The 26,081-nt window shown below is 53.2% G+C and overlaps 2 protein-coding genes across 5 annotated transcripts in view; both read right to left on the reverse strand.

Moving 5' to 3' along the window:
• The window catches only part of FAM53A (family with sequence similarity 53 member A), a 45,816-nt gene extending 36,468 nt beyond the window's left edge, over positions 1-9,348 (reverse strand). Inside the window, exons 1-2 of one of the 2 annotated variants that reach the window (XM_078861282.1) lie at positions 9,266-9,348; positions 5,172-5,298 (exon numbers count right to left, since the gene is read on the reverse strand). In XM_078861282.1, the coding sequence (XP_078717408.1) occupies positions 5,172-5,243 (72 nt within the window). In that variant the 5' untranslated portion in view covers positions 5,244-5,298; positions 9,266-9,348. Of the gene's footprint in view, positions 1-5,171; positions 5,299-9,265 lie in introns of those variants that run through there. The other variant, XM_078861283.1, reaches the window with a different exon arrangement.
• Positions 9,349-11,083: 1,735 nt separating this feature from the next.
• On the reverse strand, positions 11,084-25,872 carry LOC144935003 (uncharacterized). 3 transcript variants are annotated; one of them, XM_078861287.1, is made up of 13 exons: positions 25,664-25,872; positions 21,236-21,294; positions 19,629-19,734; positions 19,192-19,468; positions 17,689-19,088; positions 17,032-17,118; positions 16,665-16,790; positions 16,052-16,230; positions 15,745-15,876; positions 15,070-15,184; positions 13,638-13,756; positions 12,719-12,921; positions 11,084-12,088 (listed from the first exon to the last, which is right to left on the reverse strand). In XM_078861287.1, the coding sequence occupies exons 1-13, from the start codon at positions 25,692-25,694 to the stop codon at positions 11,497-11,499; spliced, it is 3,426 nt and encodes a 1,141-aa protein (XP_078717413.1). In that variant the 5' UTR covers positions 25,695-25,872; the 3' UTR covers positions 11,084-11,496. The 3 variants fall into 3 exon arrangements, with proteins under 3 accessions (XP_078717413.1, XP_078717410.1, XP_078717412.1); XM_078861284.1 differs by lacking the exon at positions 25,664-25,872 and adding an exon at positions 22,067-22,331; XM_078861286.1 differs by lacking the exon at positions 25,664-25,872 and adding an exon at positions 22,067-22,331 and having other exon boundaries at positions 13,576-13,756.
• Between the last annotated feature and the right edge of the window lie 209 nt (positions 25,873-26,081).

Consider the following 26,081-nt stretch of genomic DNA (forward strand, 5'->3'; position numbering starts at 1 on the left):
GCTAGTTGGTTTGGGCTCAGGGCTAGTGTTTGGTTAGCAGTGCTGATAGGGCTATAGTTTGTGTGGCTCGTATGACTAGGGTTAGGGCTGGGGTTTGCTTGGCTCGCTGATTACAGCTTGTGCAAGTCTTTGGTTGGCTAGTTCGTTAGGGCTAGCACTAGTGTTGGTATTGGCTAGTTGGTTTGGGCTAAGGCCTGCGTTTTCTGGCCCCGAGTCCATGGCATAGCGTGCGGCCATCTCACCGTTTGTGGAGTGTAGAGGGCCCACAGCACGGCTCTCATGGGCCCTGTGGCTCCACCGAGCGCCCACCCGCCCCACTCCCTCCCACCCCACGGGGCGGCGTGGTGCGTGTGTTCTCAAGTGCTTCTCCCGGTATTTACATTTCCTTTGTGTCCTAAAGGGCAGGCCTGCAGTTGCTTAGCGAGGCGGCCTGCATCATCACGGAGCCTCGCACTTGAATATCAGAAAGTGCCTCCGGGGCGACTACTTCACTTTGCCCGAAAACTCGAGTCACACGCATTCCTCTCCCCGCTCTCAACTCCACCGCCTTCACAAAATATCTTTTTTTCTTACCCAGACTTTAAACTGCGAAGGCGCACGAGGGCCGCCGTTACACATTTACCCGCCACCGCCAATTGCGTTTTGGGTGTTACACTATTCGCAATCGAGCATTAACGCCGTTGTGCAATACTCGCAGCTACAATAAAGCCGATGGCCGAATGACAGCGCGGAGAGAATGCCATGTGAACGCACAAAGCAGAGAGGGGAAGGGGCCTCTGGTTAAACAAAAAAACAGAACTTTCCATGGCTGTTCCAGGTTTGTTTGGCCCCGCGAGAGACTTGCGAATGAATGCGTGCGAGGGTCTGGCTGTGCGCTTGTGAAATAGGCATTCCCGGGAAGGGCTGAATGACAACAGCCGCATATCCTGCACGCCCTGCACCCGACAAACATGCAACACGCATACCCCAATCGCCACAGACCTTCTTCAGAATGATACATGCGCACACGCACGCACACGCGCACAATAGGCCACACCGGCTGGATTAAAACAATTCATGCGAGTCCTTGTGTTAAGAGTACTGCAGACTAAAGGTGTACCCGATTAATATCGATTCTTAAGCTGATGATGCCAGTGTAAAATCACCTACGAAAGCATCAATATGTGGCGATTCATACGCCATCAACAAAGCAAAATTCTACTATTGTTGGTGAAGCATGTTAAAATGACCCCGAAAACTTGCAGAGCAGGGGGAAGCCGCCCTTCCATCCAGCAGTGGTTTACAAAATGGCTGTGCCTACCGGTTACCCTTCCTTGCCTTCTCAAGCACATGTTTAAAATCAAGGCCGTGTGGTTGCTCGACGTCGACAGCAGAACAGATACAGACTAAGGTCCCCTGTATAGCCTTAGCAGGCTGTTAGGGCAAGTGCTGTTAGTGAGCACCTATGAAGGCTGGCACGGCACACAAGGGGGTGGGGTGGCCAACACCACACTCAGCCACCTTTGTCTCCCCAGTGGCGATGTTTACACATCTCACCAGGTACCCGTTTGAGGCCGAGTCGACCTAGGGGAGGCCCAGGACCGGTTCAGATAATCGTCACCGGTGTTGGCAGTGAGCGGGAATCGGGTTGCCAGGTTCGTAGCGCAGCGCACTAACCACTACGCTACTGCTCCCCACAGATAGAGACATACACATACACGCGGAGGGCACGCACAGCAACCAGACAACACATAAATGAGCACGCCGATCAATATTGAATGTTCAATATCCCCACACAACACACCCAACAATTACCCCCCCCTCCTACCGCATTGTCAGTCACACAATACAAACAGTGACACAATCGTTCCTCGCCACAGGTCAACGCCCCCCTCTCCCGCGTGCTCAGACTCTAGATAGCTACACCACCGGGCTCCGTGCGAGCGAGCGATCATTCCGGCGTCGCGAACCTCCCGCGGCGAGCCCCGACGTGGGCCACCGCAGTCATCGCTCCGCTTCTCTGGCCGCCAGTTCGCCACGTGGCATAACCAGGCAGGGGAATCGTCGCGTCGACCTGGTTGACGGCCCCGCGGTCGCCCCCCGAGACACGGGGAGTGGCTGCGGAGATGTGGGCGGTGCACTGCGCTGCCTGTGACCCCGCATTGCACCTGCCCCGCCGCACACCTGTCGTGAGCGTCGCAGGCCCCGCTTAGCGGCGCAGTGCGTTAGTTTGTGTGTCAGCGCGTTTGTGTGTCAGTGTGGCCCGTTCTCAGCACCACCACACCGTGGCCCTCGACCTTCAGGAACCTATTCTTTGGGTCTTTCGGTAAAGTCACGTAGATACATGACTTTACCGAAAGAATACGAATTCCTGCATTCACGAATGCTTTAAGTCAAGATTCTTCAGTAACCTGGGTGAGATGTTATCTACCTTGCCTGGTATAAAGGAGGTCGTTGGTTCGATCCCAACCCTGATGCCTGTATATTTGGAGTTTGCATGTCTCTCTCCCTATGGTCGTGTGGATTTTTCTCCAAGTTTTTCCCTCTATAAATTTCCACTTCATTGGGTTATTATTTGTGGCCATAGTCGCTTCTGAAAAAAAATAACTACATAGCTCAGTTGGCCATACCTGGTTAAAAAAATCTAAGTTTTTAAAATAAAAATAGTTTAGTTCTTTAGTTTAACCCCGTGACCTAACGAGGTACCCTGCGACGTTTGCCATCCACCAAGGCACCCGTGGTGGTTAGCTTCCCCACCCCCTTCCCCGCCAAGCTTGCTCAATTAAATAAACCATGTTAACGTGCGTCTTTTACAACTTTTACAGAGCCGTTGGTCGCTGGCCACGTGGACATGTTTGGCCTTTGGGTCTTAGTCCAGCAACTATGCAAAAAAAATCTGGCAACCCACCCAGGCACCACCGGGCAGTGCAACGTGTGCACAATCTCCTGAGCCACCCGACTAACGCAGCACAAACTTAAACCAAACCGGGCGCGCATCCTTCCCTGCGACAACCCCCCCCCCTCACGTGTTTGGCCATGTCGGGTGGTGGAGGGATGCACAGCTGTTTATTAACATTGTACCCGCACGATCGAACTCAAAGTACTAATTAGCAGCAGCATCGTCGTCATCACACTTGTCGGTCTGACCCATCCACCTTCCATGGCTGGCTCTAGCGGCGTGGGGTCTGGGGTTCCGCGCGACCGCCAGGCTGGCCGTGATCGCCCTCCACCCTTTCCCAGTGCTCACCCTTTCCCAGCGCTCACCCTTTGTCAGAGCTCACCCTTTGTCAGAGCTCACCCTCATGGATCATTCAGACGGAGTCCGCACAGTTTGGAGACTTTCTTCACAGGGTACCGCCACCACTTCCTAAGCCCCTCAATGGTAACTTTGTCGGATTGTTTTGGATAGTTTGCTGGATTTCTCGATTATCGTTCTGAATACACCAAAACACACTTGCACTGACAATTGCTGCTCTTACTGTACTCGAGCGTGTTTTCTTTCAGACGAATTGGATTAAAATTGTTTTTGTTCCCACCCAGTGGGGCCCTAAAGGCTCTCAGCACAGCAGGTGGCCCCGAGCAGAGCTGCTGGCTTTGGGGCAGGGGAGGGGGTGTCGGCCCCTATTGTCTATGGCTGCTCAACGAGCGAGCCGCTGCTGCTGCCGAGCACCACCAACCCCTTTAGGGCAACGGCTGTGAAAAACTCGGCGGGAAGCAGTCGTTTGGTTATTGGCACAGAGGTGCGAGTGGTGAAGGCGATGCACATTCGCGTTACTGGGCACCACCCCCCCCTCCCATTTAAAAAATTCCGAATCGGCGGTGGACGCTTTCACAGAATGACGGCACCGGCGGCTCCACCGCGGCCACAACGCTTCATCGTTGGGGCCGTGCGACATCGCGTCATCTCGCGAGAGCGTACACACAGCCCTTTGTTAAGCCACTGCGGGGTGGACGTGTCAGTCACGTGGGTTTGTGTTTGACCATTACTTGACCACGGCTGGTCGGTGCCGGTTGCCAAAGGGAAGACCCAGCACCGGTTCAGACATCACTCGCCACTGATGTGAGCCAAGGAAAGGGAATGAACCTAGGGTCGTGGGGTTTATAATGCAGTGTGCGCTAACCACTGGACCGGCCACCCCACCCCAGTGTTGCTTGCTGGGGCTATTGGTTATCGTTTTGAGAACAGCAAAACATGCTTGCAAAACAAATTGCTGCTCTACTTTACTCGAGCGAGGCGTGGGTTAATAACCACCTATATCCTGGGGCCCGCTGCGCTGCACGGCAAGGTCGAGTCACATTGAACCCACAAACATCACAAGCGCATTAAAAATATTGCCTTTGCACTTGTGTGCAAAGTCTACCAACCGCACACACAATGATCCCCCCCATTAGGCCACATGCATTATTGTGTCAAGTACTGTTGGCGAGCACCTATTGAGACCGGCACGACATACAAAGAGACAAGTGGAGCGAGCACCTTGCGAGATTGTCCGCGTCTCTGCCGTGCTGATGCTTGCACAACACAGCGGGTCATCATCCAAGGCTTAGTTGACTTACACGAGGCCCAGGAACGGTTGGGTTGCCACGTGCTACTGATGCGAATCCTCAACTGGTAATAGGACCAATGTTGCCAGATTCGCAACACGGCTAGAATTATTGCGATACCTCCCCCCTCACACACGCAGGTAGCACACGTACCTATGTGCGAGCACAAACGCACACACACGTACTTTAGTTGTGTGTGCATGGCGTGTACATACCACATACATGAGTCTACACACACACATGAGCTGTGCATGCGTGGAGCCTACGTACCATACACACATGCAGGCACATGTGCCACGCACGCACACATGTACAAAAACAACGATCTCTGTATAGCCTTAACAGGGCAAAGTTCCATTAGTGAGTATATATGAATGCCGACACGGCACTAAACTATTTTTATTTTACGAGGTAAGGCCCACTAAGCTTACATGGCTCTTTTTCAGAAGTGACCTGGCCACAAATGATAGTTCAACTTAGTGGCTTGTCACGTGGAAATTTACTGCAGCTAAATAAATACGAGGGGGTGGGTGGCCAGTACCATGCCTGGCCACCATGGTCTCCCTAATGGTAATGTTTACACATCTCACCAGGTACTCATTTGAGGCCAAGTCGTACCACACACCCACAAACACGCGTGCACGTACCAGGCCTGCGCTCTGGCGGGAAGAGTCCTCCAGGGCCTGGCTCTTCAGCTTCTCCGTGATGAGCGTCACCATGGCAACGTCGCAATCCAAAACAAATGGCCCAGGCAGCAAATGGCAGTCAAATCACCTGCAAATTCAGGAAGCAGGTGTTTGTGGCGAGTCGTTACCAGCACGCCGCGCTATCACGTGCCACCGTGGGCACTTCGCTAGCAAAGCGTGGACCGAAGCGCCCCACGCCACAACAAGAGAGCGGCACGCTCCCTCCCTGTTATCCAGCACCCATTGTCACTCCCGCGCCCTGCGAGTAGCTTTCCACTTCAGATGAAACTTAAAAACGATTTCTTTTTATTTTACCAGGTAAGGACCACCGAGCTATAGAGCTCTTTTTTCCGAAGCGACCTGGCCACAAATGACAGCTCAACGAAGTGGCTTATAATGTGGAGATTTAAAGCAGAAAAATACTCTAAATGCATGTTTTTAAATGTGGAGGGAAAAACTGCAGGACCTGAAGAAAAAATCCACGCGATCACAGTGAAAACATGTAAACTCCAAATATACTGCAGGCGTCAGGGTCGTACCCACGACCTGCTGTATACCATGCGAGGTAGTTAACATCTCACCACTGTCGCGCCCTTAAATATCCCCACTCACTTCCAAGTGTGTTTACCACAAGGCTTTCCTAGATGTCAGGCGGAAGCCCCTCAGTAGAGAGATGTTCCGAGCGACTGCAATCAGAGTGAGGGGGGGTCACGGCGCAGCGGCGGCCTGTGTTTGTTTTTACTGAGGGGTGCACACCCAGCACTTGGCTTCAAAATGGCCACGCTATTAAGATGGATGCAAATAGGTGAGCGGGGAGAGAACGAGCGAGCAAGCTAGCGAGCGAGCGATGAAGCCCCCCTTGGACAGGCGGAGAGAGAGAGGAGACCGACACGGCAGGCGTGAGATTGGTGACATGCGGTGCGTGATTGAATCAAGACAGCTCTGAGTAAACCGTTCCCCCCCCCCGCCTCTCAGTTATCGTCGAGTGAAGAGTCAGGCCTGGCACAACAGTGGGAAACTCAATCTTGGAGAAGTTTGATTCTTTCGGTATTTTCAGGTAATTAAAGTTAAATAGTTTCTTTTTTTATTTAAGACCATCTAAATACAATTGCATCTCAAGACGCTGTGCTGAAAAAGTGGCGATAGTTTTTTTTTGCATCGAGAAAGTCAGTGATAGGTACAGGAAAATAGGAAGGTCTTGAGCCTGGACTTGAGGAAGGGCAGGGATTCGACAGCATGGAGCGTTGGGGGGAGTCCCAGACGTAGGGGCTGCAGAGAATGTGTTGAATAGTCAGGCCTGTGCTGCTGTCCCCACCCAGGTCTGAACATGGGGGCTTGATCGTGGAAGACATGCGTCCCACCCTCTGCAAACCTGTGGGAAGGGTGGCAAATTTCCCAGCGAAGATTTTGCGCTCAAGTTTTGCACCGCTTTGCCAAAGCTGCAGTTTTTAAACGCCAGTCGCTATAATGGCTTGGCGCAAGCCAGTTAAATCACACACACACTAATTTGCACGCTTTGCCTGTAAGCCTCACCACTGCCACTCCTCTACTTTACACAGCCCCGCAGTAGGGAATGAAAGCCAACCCAAGCCTCCCAGCGACCTCCCCTCGCCGATAAAACCGGTCCTGGCAGGGGACGTGCAGCAGACAAGGCCAAGGCCACAGCCAAGCGAGGCCTGCCACTAGGACCTCGGCTAAACAACTGGGCAAAGGCATTTTCCAACACCGCAGCAATTTTTATTTTTCTCTCGGGAAAAAAGCGCGATGGAAACCACCTCCCCCCCGCCCCCCGCCATGATGGTAATGATTACGGTGAGGGACACTCGTGATGCTTTTCAGAAGCTGGTCTCTGGCACGGCACACACTCCAGCAGCTCGTGTCGCAAGCGTTTGCGGTGTCAGGACTTGACGCCGCGGCGCAGTTAGGGAAGTGTGTTGCGCTGGCAGTGGGTCAGAGGAACAAGCACTCATTATTGTTTAAGACGGTGCCGGGCGACGGTTTTGGTGGCCGCTGCAGTGAGCACAGCTACCACCACCTCCACCATGTGCCGGCACAAAGAGCACTGCCCTGGGACAGAAGGGCTACCAGGGAAGCAGGGCCCATGTGGAGATGAGACATGACAGGGCCCATGTGGAGATGAGACATGACAGGGCCCATGGGGAGATTACGAGGGGGGGGGGCACGGGCAGGAGATAGGGCCCACGGTGGAGCATTAATCAGGTTACACTGGCTCAGCGAGGGAGGAAGGGCCTCATGTGGCCTCGTTTTCGAGTCCATGGCCCTCGCGGCCCAAGAGGTGCAGGAGGTCGGGCATGGCTGCTCTGTAAAATCGGCTTATAACCAAACAAGGAAGCAGCAGAGACACACGTGTAAATGTTACCACAGCTGTAAGAGCAAACATATGCGCGATTTTAATATTTTAAATATATTTAGTTTTAAACAGGAAATTAATAGTTTGGCCGTGCACGCTGCCAAGAACTGATGCGTTTGGTTGCATGTATTATTTTTTCTCTCTCAAACATTGTCATTAATCAAGACTAAAGGGAGCAAGTCGGACATGCATAGGAGGCGACGGCCCGCTCGTGTCAGATGGTTGAAAGGCTGCAACATTGCCTGGAGAATTGCCTGCAGCCCCGCCTAATTGCCTGTAAACACCTCGCAGAAGCCATGCATTGTGGGGCGTAACCACTACCAACATACCTCCTCCTCCAGCTACCAAAGCCCCAAACCCCGAAATAACACAACCAGACCTCGCCAACCTTGCTGGCAATACTAGAGGTTTGCCAACACAAACGTAACCTCGAAAATTAATTGGCGTATCAAATATCAGCGCGGTTGCACCCCCCCCACCACCCCCCTCTCTCTCGGCCATCGCTCACGCACCCCCACCCCACCCCACCCCCCCATCGCTCCCGAGGGATGGGGGTGGTGATGATGATGGACCCGACTGACTGGGCCTCCACACAAACTCTCCAGGCATCGCAGATTTAGTCTGGGCTGCCACTTAGGGCACCCGGGATTAATGAGGAGAGAGCAAGTGGCCAATGTAAACTGGGTCGACCGACACACGCGGAAAGGTGGATGGGTGTGCATCGTCACCCTGCGCTGCGTCCACCCTCCACCACCCCTCTGTCCAATGCGCTCCACCGACATACAAACCCCTCGTCACCACCCACTCAGCCCGTCTAAACCTCGTCTCGCACGCTCCGTCCCCGCCACCTCGTCACGCGGGTTTGATCCGCACCATGCAGTATGTATACTGTACTCGACTCGTCACTCGGTTACCGATCTAACACCTCATCAGCGGCGACTGTATTATCGCCACCTCGTCACGCAAGTCCCTCTCTCTCTACACACACACACCATGTCACCCGTGTCCTCGTCTCCACGTCCTCGTTTCTCACGCGTCCCAATGTCCACCTCGTCAGCGGACATCACCTCACCCCTCGTCACGCGAGCCCTGCCCGCCCCTCGTCACTTGCACCCCCCCCCCCCAGCGCCCGCCCCCCAGCGCTCCCCCCCCCCAGCGCCGCCCCCCCCCCCAGCGCCCCCCCCCCAGCGCCCCCCCCCCAGCGCCCCCCCCCCAGCGCCCCCCCCCCCAGCGCCCCCCCCCCAGCGCCCCCCCCCCCCCCCAGCGCCCCCCCCCCCCCCCAGCGCCCCCCCCCCCCCAGCGCCCCCCCCCCCCCCAGCGCCCCCCCCCCCCCAGCGCCCCCCCCCCCCCAGCGCCCCCCCCCCCCAGCGCCCCCTCTGTCGCCGCCACGGCCGCGGGACTCGTTACAACAAAGGGACCTCAGTTCGGGCTAGGGGGGGGCTGGGGGGGGGGGCTGGGGGGGTCCTGCGGGCGAGGCCGCTCGCGAGGCCCAGGGTGGAGGCCCGAGCACGCGCGCGCCCCCCCCACTCCCGATCTCTCTGTCTGCCCCCTCGCTGGACCCGTCCACGGGGCCCCGACCGCAGCTCTCATCACCGCGAGGCATGGACAGCCGCGGACGTGTTGCGCCTGCCCGACTCGCCCGGGTCACGCGGTTGCACGGGGGAGGAGTGGGCCCCGTACGTACGCGTCCATGGCCACCACCGCCGCCGCCGCCGCCGCCGCTGCTGCTGCCGCTGACGTCCCCGAGGCGACCGCCGCTCTCACTGCGAGCGGAGCGCGTGGGGCCGCCTCCTTTATAGGCGGACTCTACCACCCGCGCCACATTCTGGTGGGGGGGGGGGGAATGGTTCGGGGTTAAAACTAAAATCGCTCCACTTATGCGACAGTGACCTTAGAAAATTGATTTCTATCTTTGTTGTAATGTTTATGAGCTCTATTTCATGATACGTGATGGTCGCGCCGTCGTGAACCGCGTGAGAGTGATCGAGGCGCGTGATCGAGACACCCTCCAAATCCCGAGTGGAACAGTCCGGACGACATCCGAGTTCAGTGTTCGGGGAAATTGCAGATCCAGAGTCCCGGGCCCAGACCCAGCAGAGTTATTGACTTCGTTAATAGTTTAAGCTGCCCACGAGGGCGACTCCTCCGAACGAGGGCACGGATTTACAGTACTTCGAGAACCGCTGTCGCCGAGCCGGCTGATTGGCGTGATGTCCATCGCCTACTTGGCACGACACGAACGGAACGACGCGCACCGACAACAGCCCACGTGCGTGCGCACTCGGCTCTGCGCTGGGAACACGTGGACTCACTTGCCAGGACAGAGCCTCGGTCTCTCCGAGCAACCCACAGGGCCACACACAGCGCGGCCTGGTTACTGCTGCTTCCTACGGAGTTTTTGTTGTTATTCTTGTCGTTGTCGTGTTTGTTGCACGACAAGGTTAGGCCGAGGTCCGGCGCTGCCACCTCGCGGCCTCCACAGCCACACGCGGCCCTTCAGTCCGCGTGAATACAGTCCGCGTTCGGGGCAGGCGGAGATTGCTGGCGCTATTTAGCCACGCGATTCCAAGACTTTCCCATCTGTTGCTAATCCCTGAGACGACGTTCATCCAGCAAGCGGCGGTCATCTCAAACGGATCACCGCATCCACCACCGCTTGTACAGATGGAGGGGGTGGGGACGGCGCACGACATCCGCGCTTATCGAAGTGGCCGTCTCATTGTAAATAATGCATGCTTGTTGCATCGTCACACCTCTGTCTGCAAAACGCCAGCAGGGCCAAGTCGGGGAGAGAGCCAGACAGACACGGTTAGGACGGGCCGCTCCCAAGAGGCGAGGCCTGTCAGGCAACCACGACAACCAGATGCTCAAAGAGATCCGTACGCGTTGCTCTTACTCCCCGAACAACCGCCAAAGCGCTGCACATCAGACAATTATGATTTCACGTACGACCCAGACACTACTATTTGATGTAACGTAGTGTGTGCTTGGGCGGTACACTTGAAACAACGATCTCCGGTGGTCGTGACCAACACCGGTAGTGTTGGTGAGGGGATGTCCACGGTGCAGAGGGAGCGATTGAATCGGCTCCCGTGCAGGAACGAGTTACTGAATGGATCGTAGGACCGTGAGTGAAGGCAGCGGCTTGGGGGGGCTTTCATCCAGCAGTGGATGGAACACGGCTGATGCTAGATTGTAGGTGCAGCATTGTGGTTGGTGTGCGAATGGGTGAGTTATGGAGCATGAGAAACTGCACTCATCCAAAAGGTCACTCCACACCCACTCACCAGCAGGGTCGCCCCGACAAGTGAAAATATGCGAAACATTTACTCAGGACTCCCATTGCATAAAATACAAAAAAATACCCAAGGTATCATAGTGTCCTGTATAAAGACTTTGTATCTACAAATCAAACATTTAGAATAAAAGGTTTATGTCGTACAAAGTAAACAAAATATACATTTCACAAAGCATAGATTAGTTTACAATGTGTCCTTTACAATTTATAGATGTATCAATATATGACAAGAAATTGCAGAAATCAGGTCATTGCTCTCATCAGCCAAACGCTTCTGAGAACATGGCTTCATTACATCTGAACCTACGTGGAGCAGCATTCTCCAAACATCCGTGACTTACTGCATGCAAGTGGGGAAATGTACACAATCGCAATGAAAAACAGTACAAGCATTTCAGCCGGGTATGCCCACGAAAAATATCCACTCCCGGCACAGCACATCCATTATGTTGCTCACTATGGCTGTGGCTACGAGTCACGTGCCTACTCTACCCAGAATATATGCGGTCAGAAATTAAGCCCTGAGAACATGGCTTCATTACATGTGGACCCCAGCGTAGCAGCATTCCCCAAACGTCTATTACTCATATTGCATGCAGGCTGCAGAGGGTGCTCGTTCACACAGCGCAAGTCCGTGCGATGGAGAATCCTCTGCTGAAGGAACGCCGGCACCGAAGCTCCATCGCCTTCATTGCTCCGGTTCTCTGGTCAAGCAGGGCAGCTGTGGGAAGCGCCACCGCCTGACCCCACCGTGCAGCCTCAAGGCCAGCCACACCTCCTGCCGAAACACGTCCGTCTCGCCCGGCAGGGGCGAGGTGGTCCTGTCGGGCACGATCCCCTCCTCGGTCACGGAAACGCGGTTCCCGTCTGGCGGCCCGGCGTCTGACGTCGCGTGCCCGCGGGCCTTGGCGGTACCGCCGCCGTCGTCGTCGCGTCGGTCTGCGACCGGGCGGCAGCGTTCCGTGTCCACGCTGGCGGACGGGAAGCACTTCTCTCCCTCCCCACCTGGTGCCGTGGCGTTGCTGGTGCCGTAATCGTGAGCCTTGCCCTGCCTCGGAGGGGCGGGCGGGAACGGCTTCACACTCTCCACCGACTCGCCGGGGTCCTGGGGCTCCCCGACTGGGAGCACCTTGGAGCTGATGCACGGGAAGTCCAGGCTCTCGAGGCTGTGGTAACTGCTGACCTCCGACCCCCTGCTGCACAAGCTGCCTGCGAGAAGGGTGCAATGTCGGGCTAAAAACCAACCTCTCCTTTTAATAAACTGCACTGTAAAGAGTCAACTTTTTATGAAAATGTTTCAAAACTCTGCAGGTGTAGGAAAAAAACCAGTCAACTCTCAGTAATCCACGACATAGGAGAGGAGTAACACATAAGCACTATAATGCAAAATATATGCAAATGAGGCTGTTGCTACCAAGGCAGAGTGGGGAAGAAGACAGCATGGTCTGTTTATTTCTTCTTAAAATATCAAATTACTTGCTGATGTGTTTGTGGTTGCGTGAGTCACCGATCCTTGGAAAGTGAGCAGCTCATAATTAAACCAGGGCGTGTAAAAACATTTTATAAAAAAAAATGTGCAAGCAAGTTTAATCCACAACTCGGTTAATCTGCACACAGCCGATTGAAATGTAATGTGAACTCATTTATAAGGCGCAGTCCGTATCATATAAAATAAAATGGCCAAGGAGGGACCTGAGTAGGTCTACGTGCAAACACAACCGCGTTCGCGCCGCGATACCGCACAGCGGTGCAAGCCGGAGGCCTTGGTGCAAAGTTCGGTAACAGAGGCAAGCAATGACAGGAGGGGGGCAGCAGGGTGTGGGAATCCAGGGCACTCACTCAGCTGGCCCCTCCCCCGCTCCAGCAGGTTGGGCGGGCGGCGGGGCTGCTTGAGCAGGCAGCGCGCCGCCTCCTCCGCATGGCGGAAAACGCTGAGGCCGAGGACTCGGCGGCGTGTCTCCGGTGCCAGGGGGCACGACTCGGAGGCCACGTAAGAGCGCAGCGCCTGGAAATCCATCTTCAGCTGAAGCCCGCCCTGCACGCTACACAAACGCATGCGTACACTGCTGGATGAGGACCTCTTCACGCCATGCAGGAAAGTTAGGGTTATTTAACCGTAACTTCACGATGGTCAATGTGGGTTGATGATGGTGCGGGCAGTACAGAAAAATTGATATTATTGCACTCACCTCCGTTTCCGACGTCTACAACACCAGATTATTTGCATAGAAGTCACCCATCCAAGAACGATCTAGGATAAACTCTGCTTAGCTTACGGGTTGTAATGGGATTGGGTGCACTGCGGATTATTTGGCCATGGGCACACGGCACACGCACTCGAGAAATCGTGCCAAGGATTGAGTGACAACTTGAGAGTTGAGCGGCAGTTGAAAACACTGGCTCATTGCCGACATGCGAAGGACGTTCCCGACTTAACCCATCCCCCTTGTTTGTGTCAGTGCTAACTCGCGCAGTGAAAATCATTAGCCCCTACAGCCCCTTCTCATATTTTACTATTATTTTCACAAGCACGGTTAATCCACAGCCCGGATAATCTGCATACGGATAATTAACAGCTAACTGTACTCGCATTCATAATGCGCATCCTTGTCTGTATGATAGGAACAGAATGATCGGCGAGTGCAGCACGAATTACTCAACAAGCAAACGCTAGCACGTCCACATGCTCCAGTCACCTGAACACAACCTTTTTGTGCACAATGTGCTCCATCCATGCGAGCATCAGGGCGGAGCACACCTGGGCTGCGGGCTCCGCTTGGCAGTGCGTCTCCAGCGGAGCGAGCGCCTCCATCACGGGCTGCACCACCGTGGCCACTGCCACCAGCGCGTACTCGTTCGGCTCCGTGGGGCGTGCCGCTGTGGGGGACAGGAGGGGAGGGCAGGGTGATGGCGCGAACCGGTGCCGCGACACCACGTGTGGACGTGTGGTGATGCAGTGGTGTAGATCCGACTGTAAAGGCAATGCACCTGCACCAGGACCCACGGACCGCAGGGGTTCGGACACCGGGCTAAGAAGAGAAGGAGTAAATTGGACAGGGGGCCCCCATTTAATTTGTTGCCTCAGGCCCCATGGGAACCACGCTCAGCCACGAGCGATGTAACCACTCATTTTAAGATCCGTGTAAAATTTCCCATTTCATGTTTACATTGTGCCACGTAATGTCTTTCTCTGCACTTCATCTTCAAACAATTTAATAACTCTTTGTAACGTTTTATATCATTCATTTATTTTATTACAATTTAATTGGAAATTAACATTTTTAGTGTTTGAAGTAAAGCATTACTGTGATGTGCAAAATTGACTGTATAAATTTGTGGCTGGTTTTGTGAATTTTACACAGAATTTAAATATCGATACCATCTTGCCAATACCCCTTTGGAAATGGGATGTGAATCTCACGGGTTTATCCTGGTTATAATAAAGTAGATCACGAATATTACTATTATCCTCTGACTAAATCACACAGAATGTGCCTTGACTCATTAGATCTCAGACGCTAAGCAGCTTTGAGACAGGTCAGTGGGGCGCCACTGTGCCGAGATGTTAACTCCCTCGCTTCGTATGCAGGAGGTCATGGGTTCAATCCCAACCGTGATGCTTGTATATTTGGAGTTTTCATGTCTCTCCCCTCGTGGTCTTGTGGATTTTTGAACATGGGATTTAGAGTATTTGGCTGCTATAGCATTCCACGTTATAAGCAACTTCGTTGAGCTATCATTTGTGACCAGGTCGTTTTTGAAAGAGCTACATAGGTCAGTGGACCTTACCTGGTAAAATAAAAAAAGTAGTTTAGCTTGGATAGCAACGACCAAGCACAAGACGGGCTTGTACTGTAGGCTGCTGTTGCAGGCCTACGTTGGAAGCCAAGGGCAGTGCAGCAGAATGCTTTGTTGTACTGTACCATGCTACAATGTATATGTGTCCCACCTTCACCAACCTGCACTGACCAGTGTGGTGAAGTATGACCAAATAACTGTTGATCTTGGTGGCATAAAAAGGCCCTCATCTAGCAGCGGATTGACAAAAGGGATGCACGTGTATGTTACTATTCTTATTCACCCTCTGAACCAATAAGCTCACCAACAAGCTCATCAATATCTCCCGAGGTTAATTACTGCAATGAAAGTAAGGGCAAGTCGAGAGGAGATGCCAGGAGGGGACCTCTCACCAAGCTCCTTGGCGAGCCGCCATTGCTTGCCGAGGGGCATGGTCTGCTCCAGTGTCTCCTGCGCCATCTTTTTGCAGTCACTCGCAAACAGCCGCAGGGTCTCCTCCGAAAGGGCCTGCGAGGGACGCAGTGAGAATCCACGATAAGTGAAAAACACGACGGAGTTTCCTGTGTAAGTACGTGCGTGCGTGCGATGCCAGGGAGACAATCGGTAGCGCGGTGGTTAGTGGCACGGGGTTATGAACCTGCCTCCACGGATAATGAGTGCCACATGACACCTGAATTGGTCCTCGACTTCCCCTTGGTCAGGGGTCGGCAACCAAAATAACATTGAGACATTTTTTCGAATTTGGTAAAAAAAAGAGCCGCAATGCATACATGTGAACACAAGATGGTGGTCTTTAATAAATAACATCACAAAGCAGTCCTGAAAGGGTCATATGCACGTCCGGAGCCACAGGTTTCAACCCCTGCCCTAGGTAGACGCAGCCTTTCCCGGGTTCCTGGAAAACATAAGCACTGGGGAGACAAAGGTGGCCAGGTGTGGCGCCGGACACGCGACACTGGAGCATCGTGCCGGCCTTCACGGATGCTCGCTGACCGCACTTTCCCCAACGGCCTGCAAAGGCTATACAGGAGATCTTTGTTTTTGTTATGACGGGCGAGGCATCTCACCTGCAGCTGCAAGGCTGTGTTTTCCAGCAGAGTGAGCGCACTGCGTGCATCACGTTGCCGCCCATCGCTCCCCGCACTCACGGAAGCGGCTTTAGCCAGCAACAAAAATGCCGAACTCGCTTCCAAGAAAACCTGACATTCAATAAAAATAAAGCTTCTGTAAGCACCACAAACCAACGACAAATCATATTTTATGCAAACAGAAAACAAGTGTTCATAATGCACTGTACTTTGGCAAATTGCCTTCAAACATCAGCGCCACACGGGTAAACCGCTGATGAGCGGTCGTGCAAGGTTGAGCACTCACTCGGAGATCTCCTTGCGTCACCAGGAAGACCTCCTCCAGGGACCAAGACGCCAAGAAGTGGAAGCTTTTAGTCGACAGCCAATGGAACGCAGCCTGCAAGGTGGCCAAGCCTTGCTCCATAGCACACCGTGCGATCGGGCTGTTCGCAGACGGCAGCAATGTGGTACCATGACAGCTGGCTACAAACAAAAGAAATAAAAGACAATGCTTTTGTTACAACTTTATTTTCTGATTGGAATTCTCCTGGTGTGTGTTGACCAGGCCATGCCATGGCCATAGTGCCATCGTTTGCAGTGTCGAGTGCTCTCAGTCCTCCCTCCTCCTCCCTCCTCCTCCAGTGTGCCACATGGTCTGCCTCTGTCCACATTTACAGTCACGGATATCTCAAATACCCCTACCTGGCCTTAGTGGTCACACAACAACCGTGTGCAGTGTCTCTAAAAATAGTAATTCTGCGTCTGAAGAGCAAACTGATAAAATAACTGCGAGGCTTGTAAAGTTCGGAATATCAGAACATTGGAAAGGTTACTAACGAGAGGGGACTATTTGCTCCATCTAGATCGTTAGGGCAGGAAAGCACAGATGCTGGAAGACAGCCAGTTGATCAATGTACCCAGCAAGGACTGCAGTGGAAGCAGAGACTGGTGGAAGAGCCGAGCAGTCGTGGTCATGCAGGCACCCTCGTCGGCGCACGGGGCGCAGCGGTCTCGCGACGCCGAGCTCAGCGCTTGGCAAAACACTGCAATCCATCCAGACATGCCAATAGTTAGTCACTTAGCGCCCGCATCTCAATGACATTAATCACGCGTCCGGACCGTGAGTGGTAAATCTGTGGTTGTTGGGCAAGACGCGTTGCTCTTCAACTCGCCATCCATCATGATAAGCCGCAACTCTGGACGGACGGACGGGCGGGGAGGGAGGTCGGTGTGGGTGATGGAGGGGAATGGTGGGGGCGGGCGGGGAATGGGGGCGACAGGCACCTGCATCCCAGCTCCTCATGACCAGCCACGCGTGCAGATGCGAGGATGCAGCCCGCACTTGCTGCTGGCACTCCAGAGGCAGGCACTCTGCACGGCAGGACAGCGACTCTCGTAAGTTGCCTCTCGGAACGAGCGAGGGGAAATGCACGGTTGCCAACAGCTCACAAATTGTTGAACGGCATAACAAACTTTATTTTTATGCAGCCAACTCTCGGTTACGCAGTGTAAAACACAAACACGGATGATGCAAAATACGTGTAAGTCGGGCTGTAAAAAGGGCATTTATAGCGAACCTTTATAGAATGTGGGTGAATACGTAGAATGTATCAACTGTTTTTATTGGCTTTTTAAAGTTATCAGTTTATTTGCCAAAGCATTTTGTAGTCGCATGGGCACCGAGTCACTTCTTCTTCGAGCGCATGGCGAGTTTGTGTAAATAATACGTCCCAGTTGACGTTTGTGAGCTATGCGATAGCTTCTAGAGTAGCGCGACAGAGTCACTGCCCCTTGGTGAGTAAGCAGCAACTATAACAGAACCAGCGCGAGTGTGAAAGACACGGACGAGCAAGGCTCATTCGCGCCTGGATAACTGAGAGCACTGCATCGATTAAAAAAGAAAAGACGAAGTGTAAACATGAAGGCTTTGTGCGAACACACCTTGCGCGCCCGCCTTCCGGAGGTCTTCAACCAGCGCCATCACCACCGGGTAAGGGTGGAAACCCAAGGGTCCCAGGCCGCGATGGGCACCGCCGTCGCAGGCATGTGTGGGTAAGAAGAGCCGTCCCAGCAGGCGAGAGGACACGCCACGCCACAACCGCCGCTGGTACCACCGCGCCCAACTCGTCGTCTCGGAGAACATTGCAGCAGGGGGGCCCGGGATCCGCGGAGTTTCACCGTCCACGCGCAACCTTTCAGCCAAACACCTTTCACTGCCTTGCTCAATGTAATCCGACAAGCGATGGCTCAGGTATGATTGACCGACGATACAAGTTTCCTGTTGTAGGACGGCATTTTCCTCGGGCAGGCTTACGTTGGATAGACAGACGGCCAGGATTGTTTTCATAAAGCCGTCCTCTGCTGAGCACAGCTGCCTAAGAATGCACACAATGGATGCAGTCTTGTCCTTCAATTTGTCCTTTGGAGGAGCCTGGCCGGGTGTCAGGCCTTCGTCAGTGGAGCCAACAGGGACATCAGAACCAGGTAGGAGACCAATCTGAGCCAAAAAGTCATCGTCTGCATTGGCCACTTTCCCCAAGCTGACGTCCCACTCCTGGTCTGGTGAAAAGGCACTGCACAGAGTGTGAGCAACTGATACTGCACGCTCATTTGCAACAATCTTGAGCACTTTTTCCATAGAAACGACCTTCACAGCCAACCCACTGGGGAAGGCACAAGCATCAATCTTTGGGTAAATGCAGCATTTGGCGCAATCACTCGTTTGGAACTCTGCAAGTGTTTTGTTGAACATGACAATGGCTTGGCAAATGTCGCTTTTTGGCACAAGATCAGGATGCCTGGCAAGAAGACACAGCCTGATGCACAGCAGCTGCTCCATGCAACTAACACCTTGCAAAGCCAGCAACGGCAGGGACGACCTGTTAAAGCAAGACCTCTGCTGAGTCCGTAGGTCGCGGGTACTACTCTGTGCCACCCCAGGTAAGTGGGCACCGTGTGTCCATGCATTCTCTCCGAAAGCCGGGCCGCTCCTCACCCGCTGGTAAAGTCCACTCCAGCTCTTACATAAATCCTGCAACTCACTGCAGGTGCTTTTCAGAGGCGGGAGTTGGTGTTGAGACGTTGCAATGCTGCCAGAGTGGCACCGACCTCGCAGGTCGCACAGCAAGTCCCTGTCGGCGCTCAGCAGCCCCGACACGTGGCGCACGTACAAGGAGGCCGAGGTCAGAGCCTGAACGTAGTCTCTGGAGAAGAGGAGCCGTGCGCGGCGCTTGGAAAGCTCCTGCAGCCTTTGGCAGTGCGCCCCCACGATGGCGTAGCCGGCGTGATGGCAGAACGCCAGGGCGGCAGCCTCACCCTCCTCCACCACAAAGTGGCAGCATCTGCGAACACGGTCGTGAACAGGTGGTCAGCACCACGGTCGTCAAATGCGCACTGGCTGCCGCGCGAGTGAGCGGATGCACGGACTACCAAAACACAACCCACCTGGTGTGCGGAGTGGTGGGTACGGCAACGCTGCGATAGTGCTTGCCCAGGTTTTGCAGGCAGGCGTGGAGGTGTGCTGTGAGCGTGTGCTGGGTACGGTTGCCCCCTTCCCTTGGCGGATGGCCACCCTTTCTGCTCAGCTGCTGGCCGGGGCATTCCTCGTGCTGCCCTCCTTCGTGGCCAGCCATGGTTTTCAACCGGGTCATGAGGCTGGGCCCGCGCTTCCGCCGAGTGCCACCTTCCTTCACCTGGGAGCCCAGCACCAGCGGTTTCAATCCTGCAGGCGAAAACACAAGAGTGCTGTACGGCAAATCGTTGGAACACTTTGAGCTAGCGGCAGTTTACACCGAGTTCAGCGCTGCACGCCCACGAGTTCACGTCGGATGTGTGCAAGCAGTAGTTGTGTGATGCAGGGCCCCCGCAGTGGTCCACTGTACCGTTCACGCGGAAGTCGTGCACCATGTCAAGAAGACCGTCCTGAATAGGCGCCAGCAAGCTGGACAGCTGAGGCTCCATCCCACTCTTGCTCATACTCCCCTCACCCTGTGATCGAGAAGAATACACACAGCGATTATCTACAACCAGAATTGCCTGCTAATCATTAAGCGCACGTTTCCATTAATGACATAATGTACATTGACGATACAAATTATTTATGACCAAGAAAGATTATGAGGATACACATCTCAAGGCAAATGTGTGTTAAAAAATACAGGAAAGCCATGAATAGAACGAGCAACGTGCCAACAAGAAAATGCGAAACAAGACTGCGCATCGACATTCTGCATGGAGAAGCCACGCAGGTAAAACGCATCGAAGGGATCGCACCAGCACCTGGCGTGTGGAGAACAGGGCCCACCTTGTCCTGCTCCGAGTTTGGTTTAAGAGGCTGATTCACTCACTCACTCCTCGGGCTCAGCAACAATTATCCCCGACTCTCTCCTGCTGCTGAGATATGGCTGTCTCACATCTTCCTCATCAGCTGGGGCCACCAAACCCACACTTCAGTACTCGCGTTCTTCTCTGTCATTCACTAAACGTTAATATAACGCTTTTAGAAAGCACCTAGACAACTCATGAATTATTATTAAGCAGCGCTTTGGAGGCAAGGGTTGGTGGATCAACCAAATTTGCGAAACTCTCAAACCCGCCAGGCTGAGAGGTGGCCACCAGATGGCAGTACAGCAAGCGGCTTCGTTAGGCCAGCTTGTGTCGATCACTTGCGGATTAACCCTTCCACTGTGCGGATGTTCTCTGGATACTCGTGTTTTAATCCGCACGCGAAACTTCCTTCGAAGAGAACTTGCCAAAAGCATTCAGGACCCTCATGCAAAAGTCTTCAGAGTCAGTGAAGCACTCCTGCATAAATAAACATAATTGTTATTATGAACCATTTAATGATTCAGTGCTCCCCCCACAATCTGATGAATCGTCACAATTCGGGATCGCACTTGAAGAGGACGAATTTCGTCTCATCGTTACCATTCTGGCTCGGCTGTTTCCTGTACGGTCTGTCTCGTTTTGACAGTCAGCATCCACTCTATTGCCCTCAACAAAACATTTGCATACACTCTGCGTTTATCGTATTTAATTCCTGCACGCTATATTTCGATGTAAGTATCATGACCGTAAAAATCTAATTATTATGATAATAATTCTTATAACCTACTTATTTTCAGTTAATGAGTCATCATTTATTAATTTGCATACCTGATGAAGCATTCTTTAGATCAGCGGTTCTCAAACTGTGGGGGTGCCCTCCCCAAACTCATCATGGGGGGCGCAGGCAGTGGCATAGATACCGTGCAGGAAAAATATTAATATGCGTGGGAAACGTCAGCGCCACGTTTTGGTGTCAAAAACCACTCCAAGATATAAACCAAAATACCTTACCAAAACCGCATTGACTAGAGATGTGAACATCTGTGTATTGTGGCCTTAGTAATCTGAGGAGGGGAGGAGGGCACGCGATCTAGTGATCTTGATTGGGGACTCGGCATACCAAAGAGATTAAATCCACTGGTTTAGAAGAATGAAATTATACCTTGGAGCCGCCTGCAGGAGACTGTCCACCAGATGGCAATGTTTCAGCAGCAGCAGCAGCTAAAATAAAGACACACAAGGCTGAGTGAGGCTCAGTGATTATATTCAAGTTTGTCACATTTCACATTCATCATTTGCCATGTATTGCTTGGCCAGTTTTCCCCACACGAGTTTGCTGCATCTCAACACAGACACAGCGAGTCCCTTCAGATGCACAGAACAACAGTCCGCTCACGTAGCCAAGTCACTTCATTCGGTAATTACCTGCTCATAATATCACTCGTTCATAAAATATTCATCTGCAAACATATTTTTAGAGGTTATGTATTGGGACTTGTGTTGTCATTTGTGCATTATAAATGAAGATGATGATGATCGTGATTCCATGATGAACATGATTTTGTCACGACGATGATGAATACTGGACACACAAAGGCATGGGCTCTGATAAATCCACACGAAGCTGGTGGGATTATTACAAGCCCCTCCACACTACTCACTATTCACAATTAGACAAAACGTTCGAATTAGTATGTAGGCAATGATGCAGAAGCTGCTCAAACTAAAGTCTAATAACACCAAATTCATAATCTTTAATCTCTGAAGACAGGCCAATGCCTGAAACGTTAGCCCACCATATACATTCCTGTTGCAAGGCGGTGCTATTGACAGTAACGTAGTTATTGGGTGTGTAGGCAGTGCAACCACGCGGGGGCCCATGGGCTAGACAGGAGGCCCCATGTCATTCCTTCTACCAAGGCCAATGCCAACCGCGCTACACTCCTGGCTATTTACGAATGTGGTGGGTTTCATTTTTGTTCACTTGACTTACAAGTTGGTTGGTCGCTGTTCGAGCTCAGCTCTCCCGTGATAGCCGTTGGCCTCCGGGCTGAGGTTCCCCTGTCCTTAAGGCTGTGACCAGGGGACATGGGGTGAACGGCAATGCTCCCGGGCAGGTGAGCCATCATGGTCGGGGGGACAGGGGGTAGAGCAGTGCATGAGGCCGCTGCCGCTCTGTGGGAAGTTGTTGGAACACAGTGCTCTCTTCACTCCTCAGCCGCTCCTCCACCACCAGGGGAAGCTACAGACGTCTGCAGAACATGTGGTACCCCCCCCCCCAGCGGCGTTAATAGGGGCAACGTAACAGTGGATACAATCCCCGTGAGACACATGCCCATGAACAAATCGCCTATAATGCACCTGGCTAAGCAGCGTTGAGCTTAGACAGTGCACCATTCACAAACAATCTGTGATGAGGCTTTCGAGGCAATGTGGACAGCAAGGGCCACTGGCGGTATTGCCCAATGTTATACTGTACAGGTACTCTGATTCTATGTCCCAACGTGTTTACTCTGGACATCTGTGAAAAAGAGTTTCAAAGCTCATCGGATTCATCCAGTCTAAATAAAGACTCCGATTCTATACTCCACACCTAAACCAACCTCCACTGATCTGCGTGGCTAAGTGTAGTCATATATATTGGGTCACTACGGCGTTTAGCGCCAGCTACTGGTAGAAGAGTAGAACTGCGAGTGTTAGAGCCTCTCTCTGACACCAGAGTATGTTATGGCATGGAAGGGGGCCCTAGGGGGCATTGTTCTGGTGAACTGAAAGATGCCCCATTGTCACCGTCTTCAAAAAAGGTGACAAGTCAGACTGTGACAACTACAGAGGAATCTCTCGCCACCGCTGGGAAAATACTGGCAAGAATCCTACTAAACAGACTTCTACCACTTGCTGAAAAACTCCTTCCTGAATCGCAGAGTGGCTTTCGACCTGGCAGGGGAACCTCAGACATGATCTTCTCAGCCCCTCAACTCCAAGAGAAGTGCCAGCAGCAGAGACTACCATTGTACATGACCTTCTTTGATTTGACTAAAGCTTCCGATTCTGTTATTTGTGAAGCACTATGGAGAATCATTCTGGAAGGACCAGTGTGAAGCAAGGCTGCGTTATTGCACCAACTCTTTTCTCCATCTTCCTGGCGGGAATGCTTCATCTGACAGAGATCAGATTTCCCAGAGGCATAAATATCACATGTAGGACAGACGGGAACATATTCAACATCAAAGTTTCACAGCCAAGTCGAAAACATCAATCACATCCGTTATTGAATTCCAATATGCTGATGATGACCAAGTCAGTGCCTGCTCAGACGCTGACCTTCAGGTCATCGTCAACATATTTACAGATGCTTACAGCAGGATGGGTCTAACATTGAATACCAGCAAAACAAAGATCCTTTTTCAACAAGCTCCGGGAGGACACCTACCACCCCCTACAATCATTACCAACAATGCAATACTATAAAACGTTCCCAGTTTCCCATACTTAGGCAGCCATCTCTTTAGCAATGTCTTACTTGATTATGAAATCCAACATCGGATTGCCCGAGCTAGTGCTGCCTTAGGCAAACTCAAGAACAGGGTCTTTGAAGACCACGACATTACCACCAAGACCAAAGTGGCTGTGTATAATGCTGTGATCATTCCAACGCTCTTATATGGTGCAGAAACCTGGACCACCTTATCGTAAACACGTAAAATCTCTCGAAATGTTTCATCAACACTGTCTCAGGAAAATACTGAACATCACCTGGGAAGAAAGACAAACTAATATCAGTGTCCTGGAGCGATCCAACTCATCCAGCATAGAGGCCATCATGATGAAGTATCAACTCAGAGGGGCAAGTCACCTCGTGAGGATGAATGACTCGAGGCTTCCTAAGCAAATCTTCTATTCCCAGCTCAGCGATGGATCACGTGCCCCCGGAGGTCAAAGGAAGCATTTCCGTGACAACCTTAAAATGCACCTGAACTCGTGCAAACAAAATAGCCATGAGAGTCGCCAACAGCAAATAGAATAGATGTAGTTCCATCAGCCGAAGAGATCTTCTGGAGCAATGTTCTCCAGCGGCCTGGATTTAATCAGCCTAAGCCGGGATCGGTTTTGACGTTAATTCGTGTGAGCAGGATGTGCTCCGCAAATCAAATTGGCTGTTGCGCTCAAGTGTTATTTCTTTGGTGATGCGACAGATAGGTAGGTGTCCGTTTAAAATTTGGCAGAACCCGTAACCCATGAAAAGAGTGCAATCGTGATTACGTACAACAGATCTCGGATGATAAGCAGATTAAAAGACTGGAAAGTAATAATAATAACGCTCGCAAATTTGCGGACGTAACGGCCGCAACTCAGAGGCGCGGAGCCAAGCTCAGATTCGCTCGAAAGCACGTGGTTATAGAGGGGAGTTTTTAAGTCTCTCTTGATGGAGGCGATTGAGGTGATGCTGCGAATGTGCAGAGGGATTGCGTTCCAGACTGTTGGGGCTGCCACTGAGAAGCGGCGCATAGACATGACCATCCTGGATCTTGGTATCAAGAGGAGGTCGTGAGTCGCGCTGCGCAAGCATCTGCCATGTGCTAAGCTGCAAGTTGTCAATAATGAAGAAAGGTATGGCGGGCAGGCAGATGTGAAGGCATTGTGGCAGAGACAGGCGATCTTGTACATGACCCTACTGGCGATGGGTAGCCAGTTGAGAGCACGGAGACAGGCGAGTGAGTCGAGACGGGGATGAGTGTGCTAGGTTGTTTTGTAGTCTTTGAAGTTTTTTTTTAGGTTGCCAGTGGAGGTCCGGACTAGGACGGAGTTGCAATAGTCAAGGCGAGACCCAACTATGCAACATGCCAATGTGTTGGCAATTTTAGTGGAGATGAGAGGACGTAGGTGTCTGAGAGCCTTCATGTGAAAGTTACATGAACTGATGATACGATTGGTTTGACGGTCCTCGAAGCCCGCGGAGCTCCCGGGCACGAGGGGTCGTGTGGGGTCACTGCGCGCGACCCGCCGCGTGGCAGCAACAGCTGAAGACGTCCCCAATCATCGCGAGGAAGCATTAAGCGCGGCGGTCTCTTCAGGCGACACGCAAACCCGCGTCTCCGCGGCGGGGACATCTGCTGCGTAATTCGACGAACACGGCAGCCAGCGGGGAGATCGCGCCAACCCCTTAGAGGGTCTAACTCGAGTGGCGGCAATCACAGCCCCTGCTTTGCGAGCGGACGAGGACGAACCGCGGTGTGCGTGGCACTGTGTACACGTTGCGTGTCGCCTGTTGACGCGCTCGCACCGCCGATATCGCGACAGCGGGGGGCGGCGCCGGGTTCCTTGAGCGTCGCTGCGCTCGCTGTGAACCACCGCGACCTTTGGAAACGCAACGGAATCGAAGCCACCGACCGACGGATTCCGCCTCGCTCTCCGAAGCCGTCGCGTGGCATCCGCGCCCCTCACAGCTCCCTGCCTGTGCGCGGGAGCTCTTTAGCTCAGCCGCCCCCCCCGCACATCCATCAATATCGGCACGCGCGGTGACAGCGAAACCGCCGTCACTCCCGCCGCGTTGCACGCGAGCGTGGCCTCAGCAAACCGCGATTCTTACCCGGGAGCTGCTGCGACTGGAGGCGTCTCATGGGGAGATCTGCGACTGCTGCTGCGCCGCGGCTTCCCCGGCTCCGTGTTTACGTCGTGATCCGTCTCCGTGTTTACGTCGCGATCCGGCTCCGCGGCTTCCTGAGCGGCTCCCTCCGCTCCGTGTTTACGTCGCGATCCGCACGCGGTGGCTCCGCCATGCCGCGCGCGTGCATTCAGCTTCCGGGGCCACGCGTCCCCATGACAACGGAGCCGCGCAAGAAGCCCTGCCGCGATTGGACGCGAGTGGTGGGAAGGTGGGGGGTGTTGCGGACGCTGATTGGATGGTTTGTCTGTCAATCACTACCGCCCGGGATGGGGGCCTACGCCCCGTTACCGTGGAAACTATGAGGGGGGGGGGGGTCAGGGTGACGGCTGGGGGTGCATCA

Source organism: Lampetra fluviatilis, chromosome 12 (assembly GCF_964198595.1).
Source record: "Lampetra fluviatilis chromosome 12, kcLamFluv1.1, whole genome shotgun sequence".
Lineage (NCBI taxonomy): Eukaryota > Metazoa > Chordata > Hyperoartia > Petromyzontiformes > Petromyzontidae > Lampetra > Lampetra fluviatilis.

What these genes read in the sequence shown, in the direction of transcription:
- LOC144935003 (XM_078861284.1), bottom strand. Translation starts at nt 22,202, where the DNA reads ATGATGGCTCACCTGCCCGGGAGCATTGCCGTTCACCCCATGTCCCCT. An exon ending in CCGGAAGGCGGGCGCGCAAG is followed by an intron (nt 17,119 to 17,688) that starts GTGTGTTCGCAC and finishes CCTGCCGTGCAG; the next exon opens with AGTGCCTGCCTCTGGAGTGC. An exon ending in CATGAGGAGCTGGGATGCAG is followed by an intron (nt 16,791 to 17,031) that starts GTGCCTGTCGCC and finishes GATGGATTGCAG; the next exon opens with TGTTTTGCCAAGCGCTGAGC.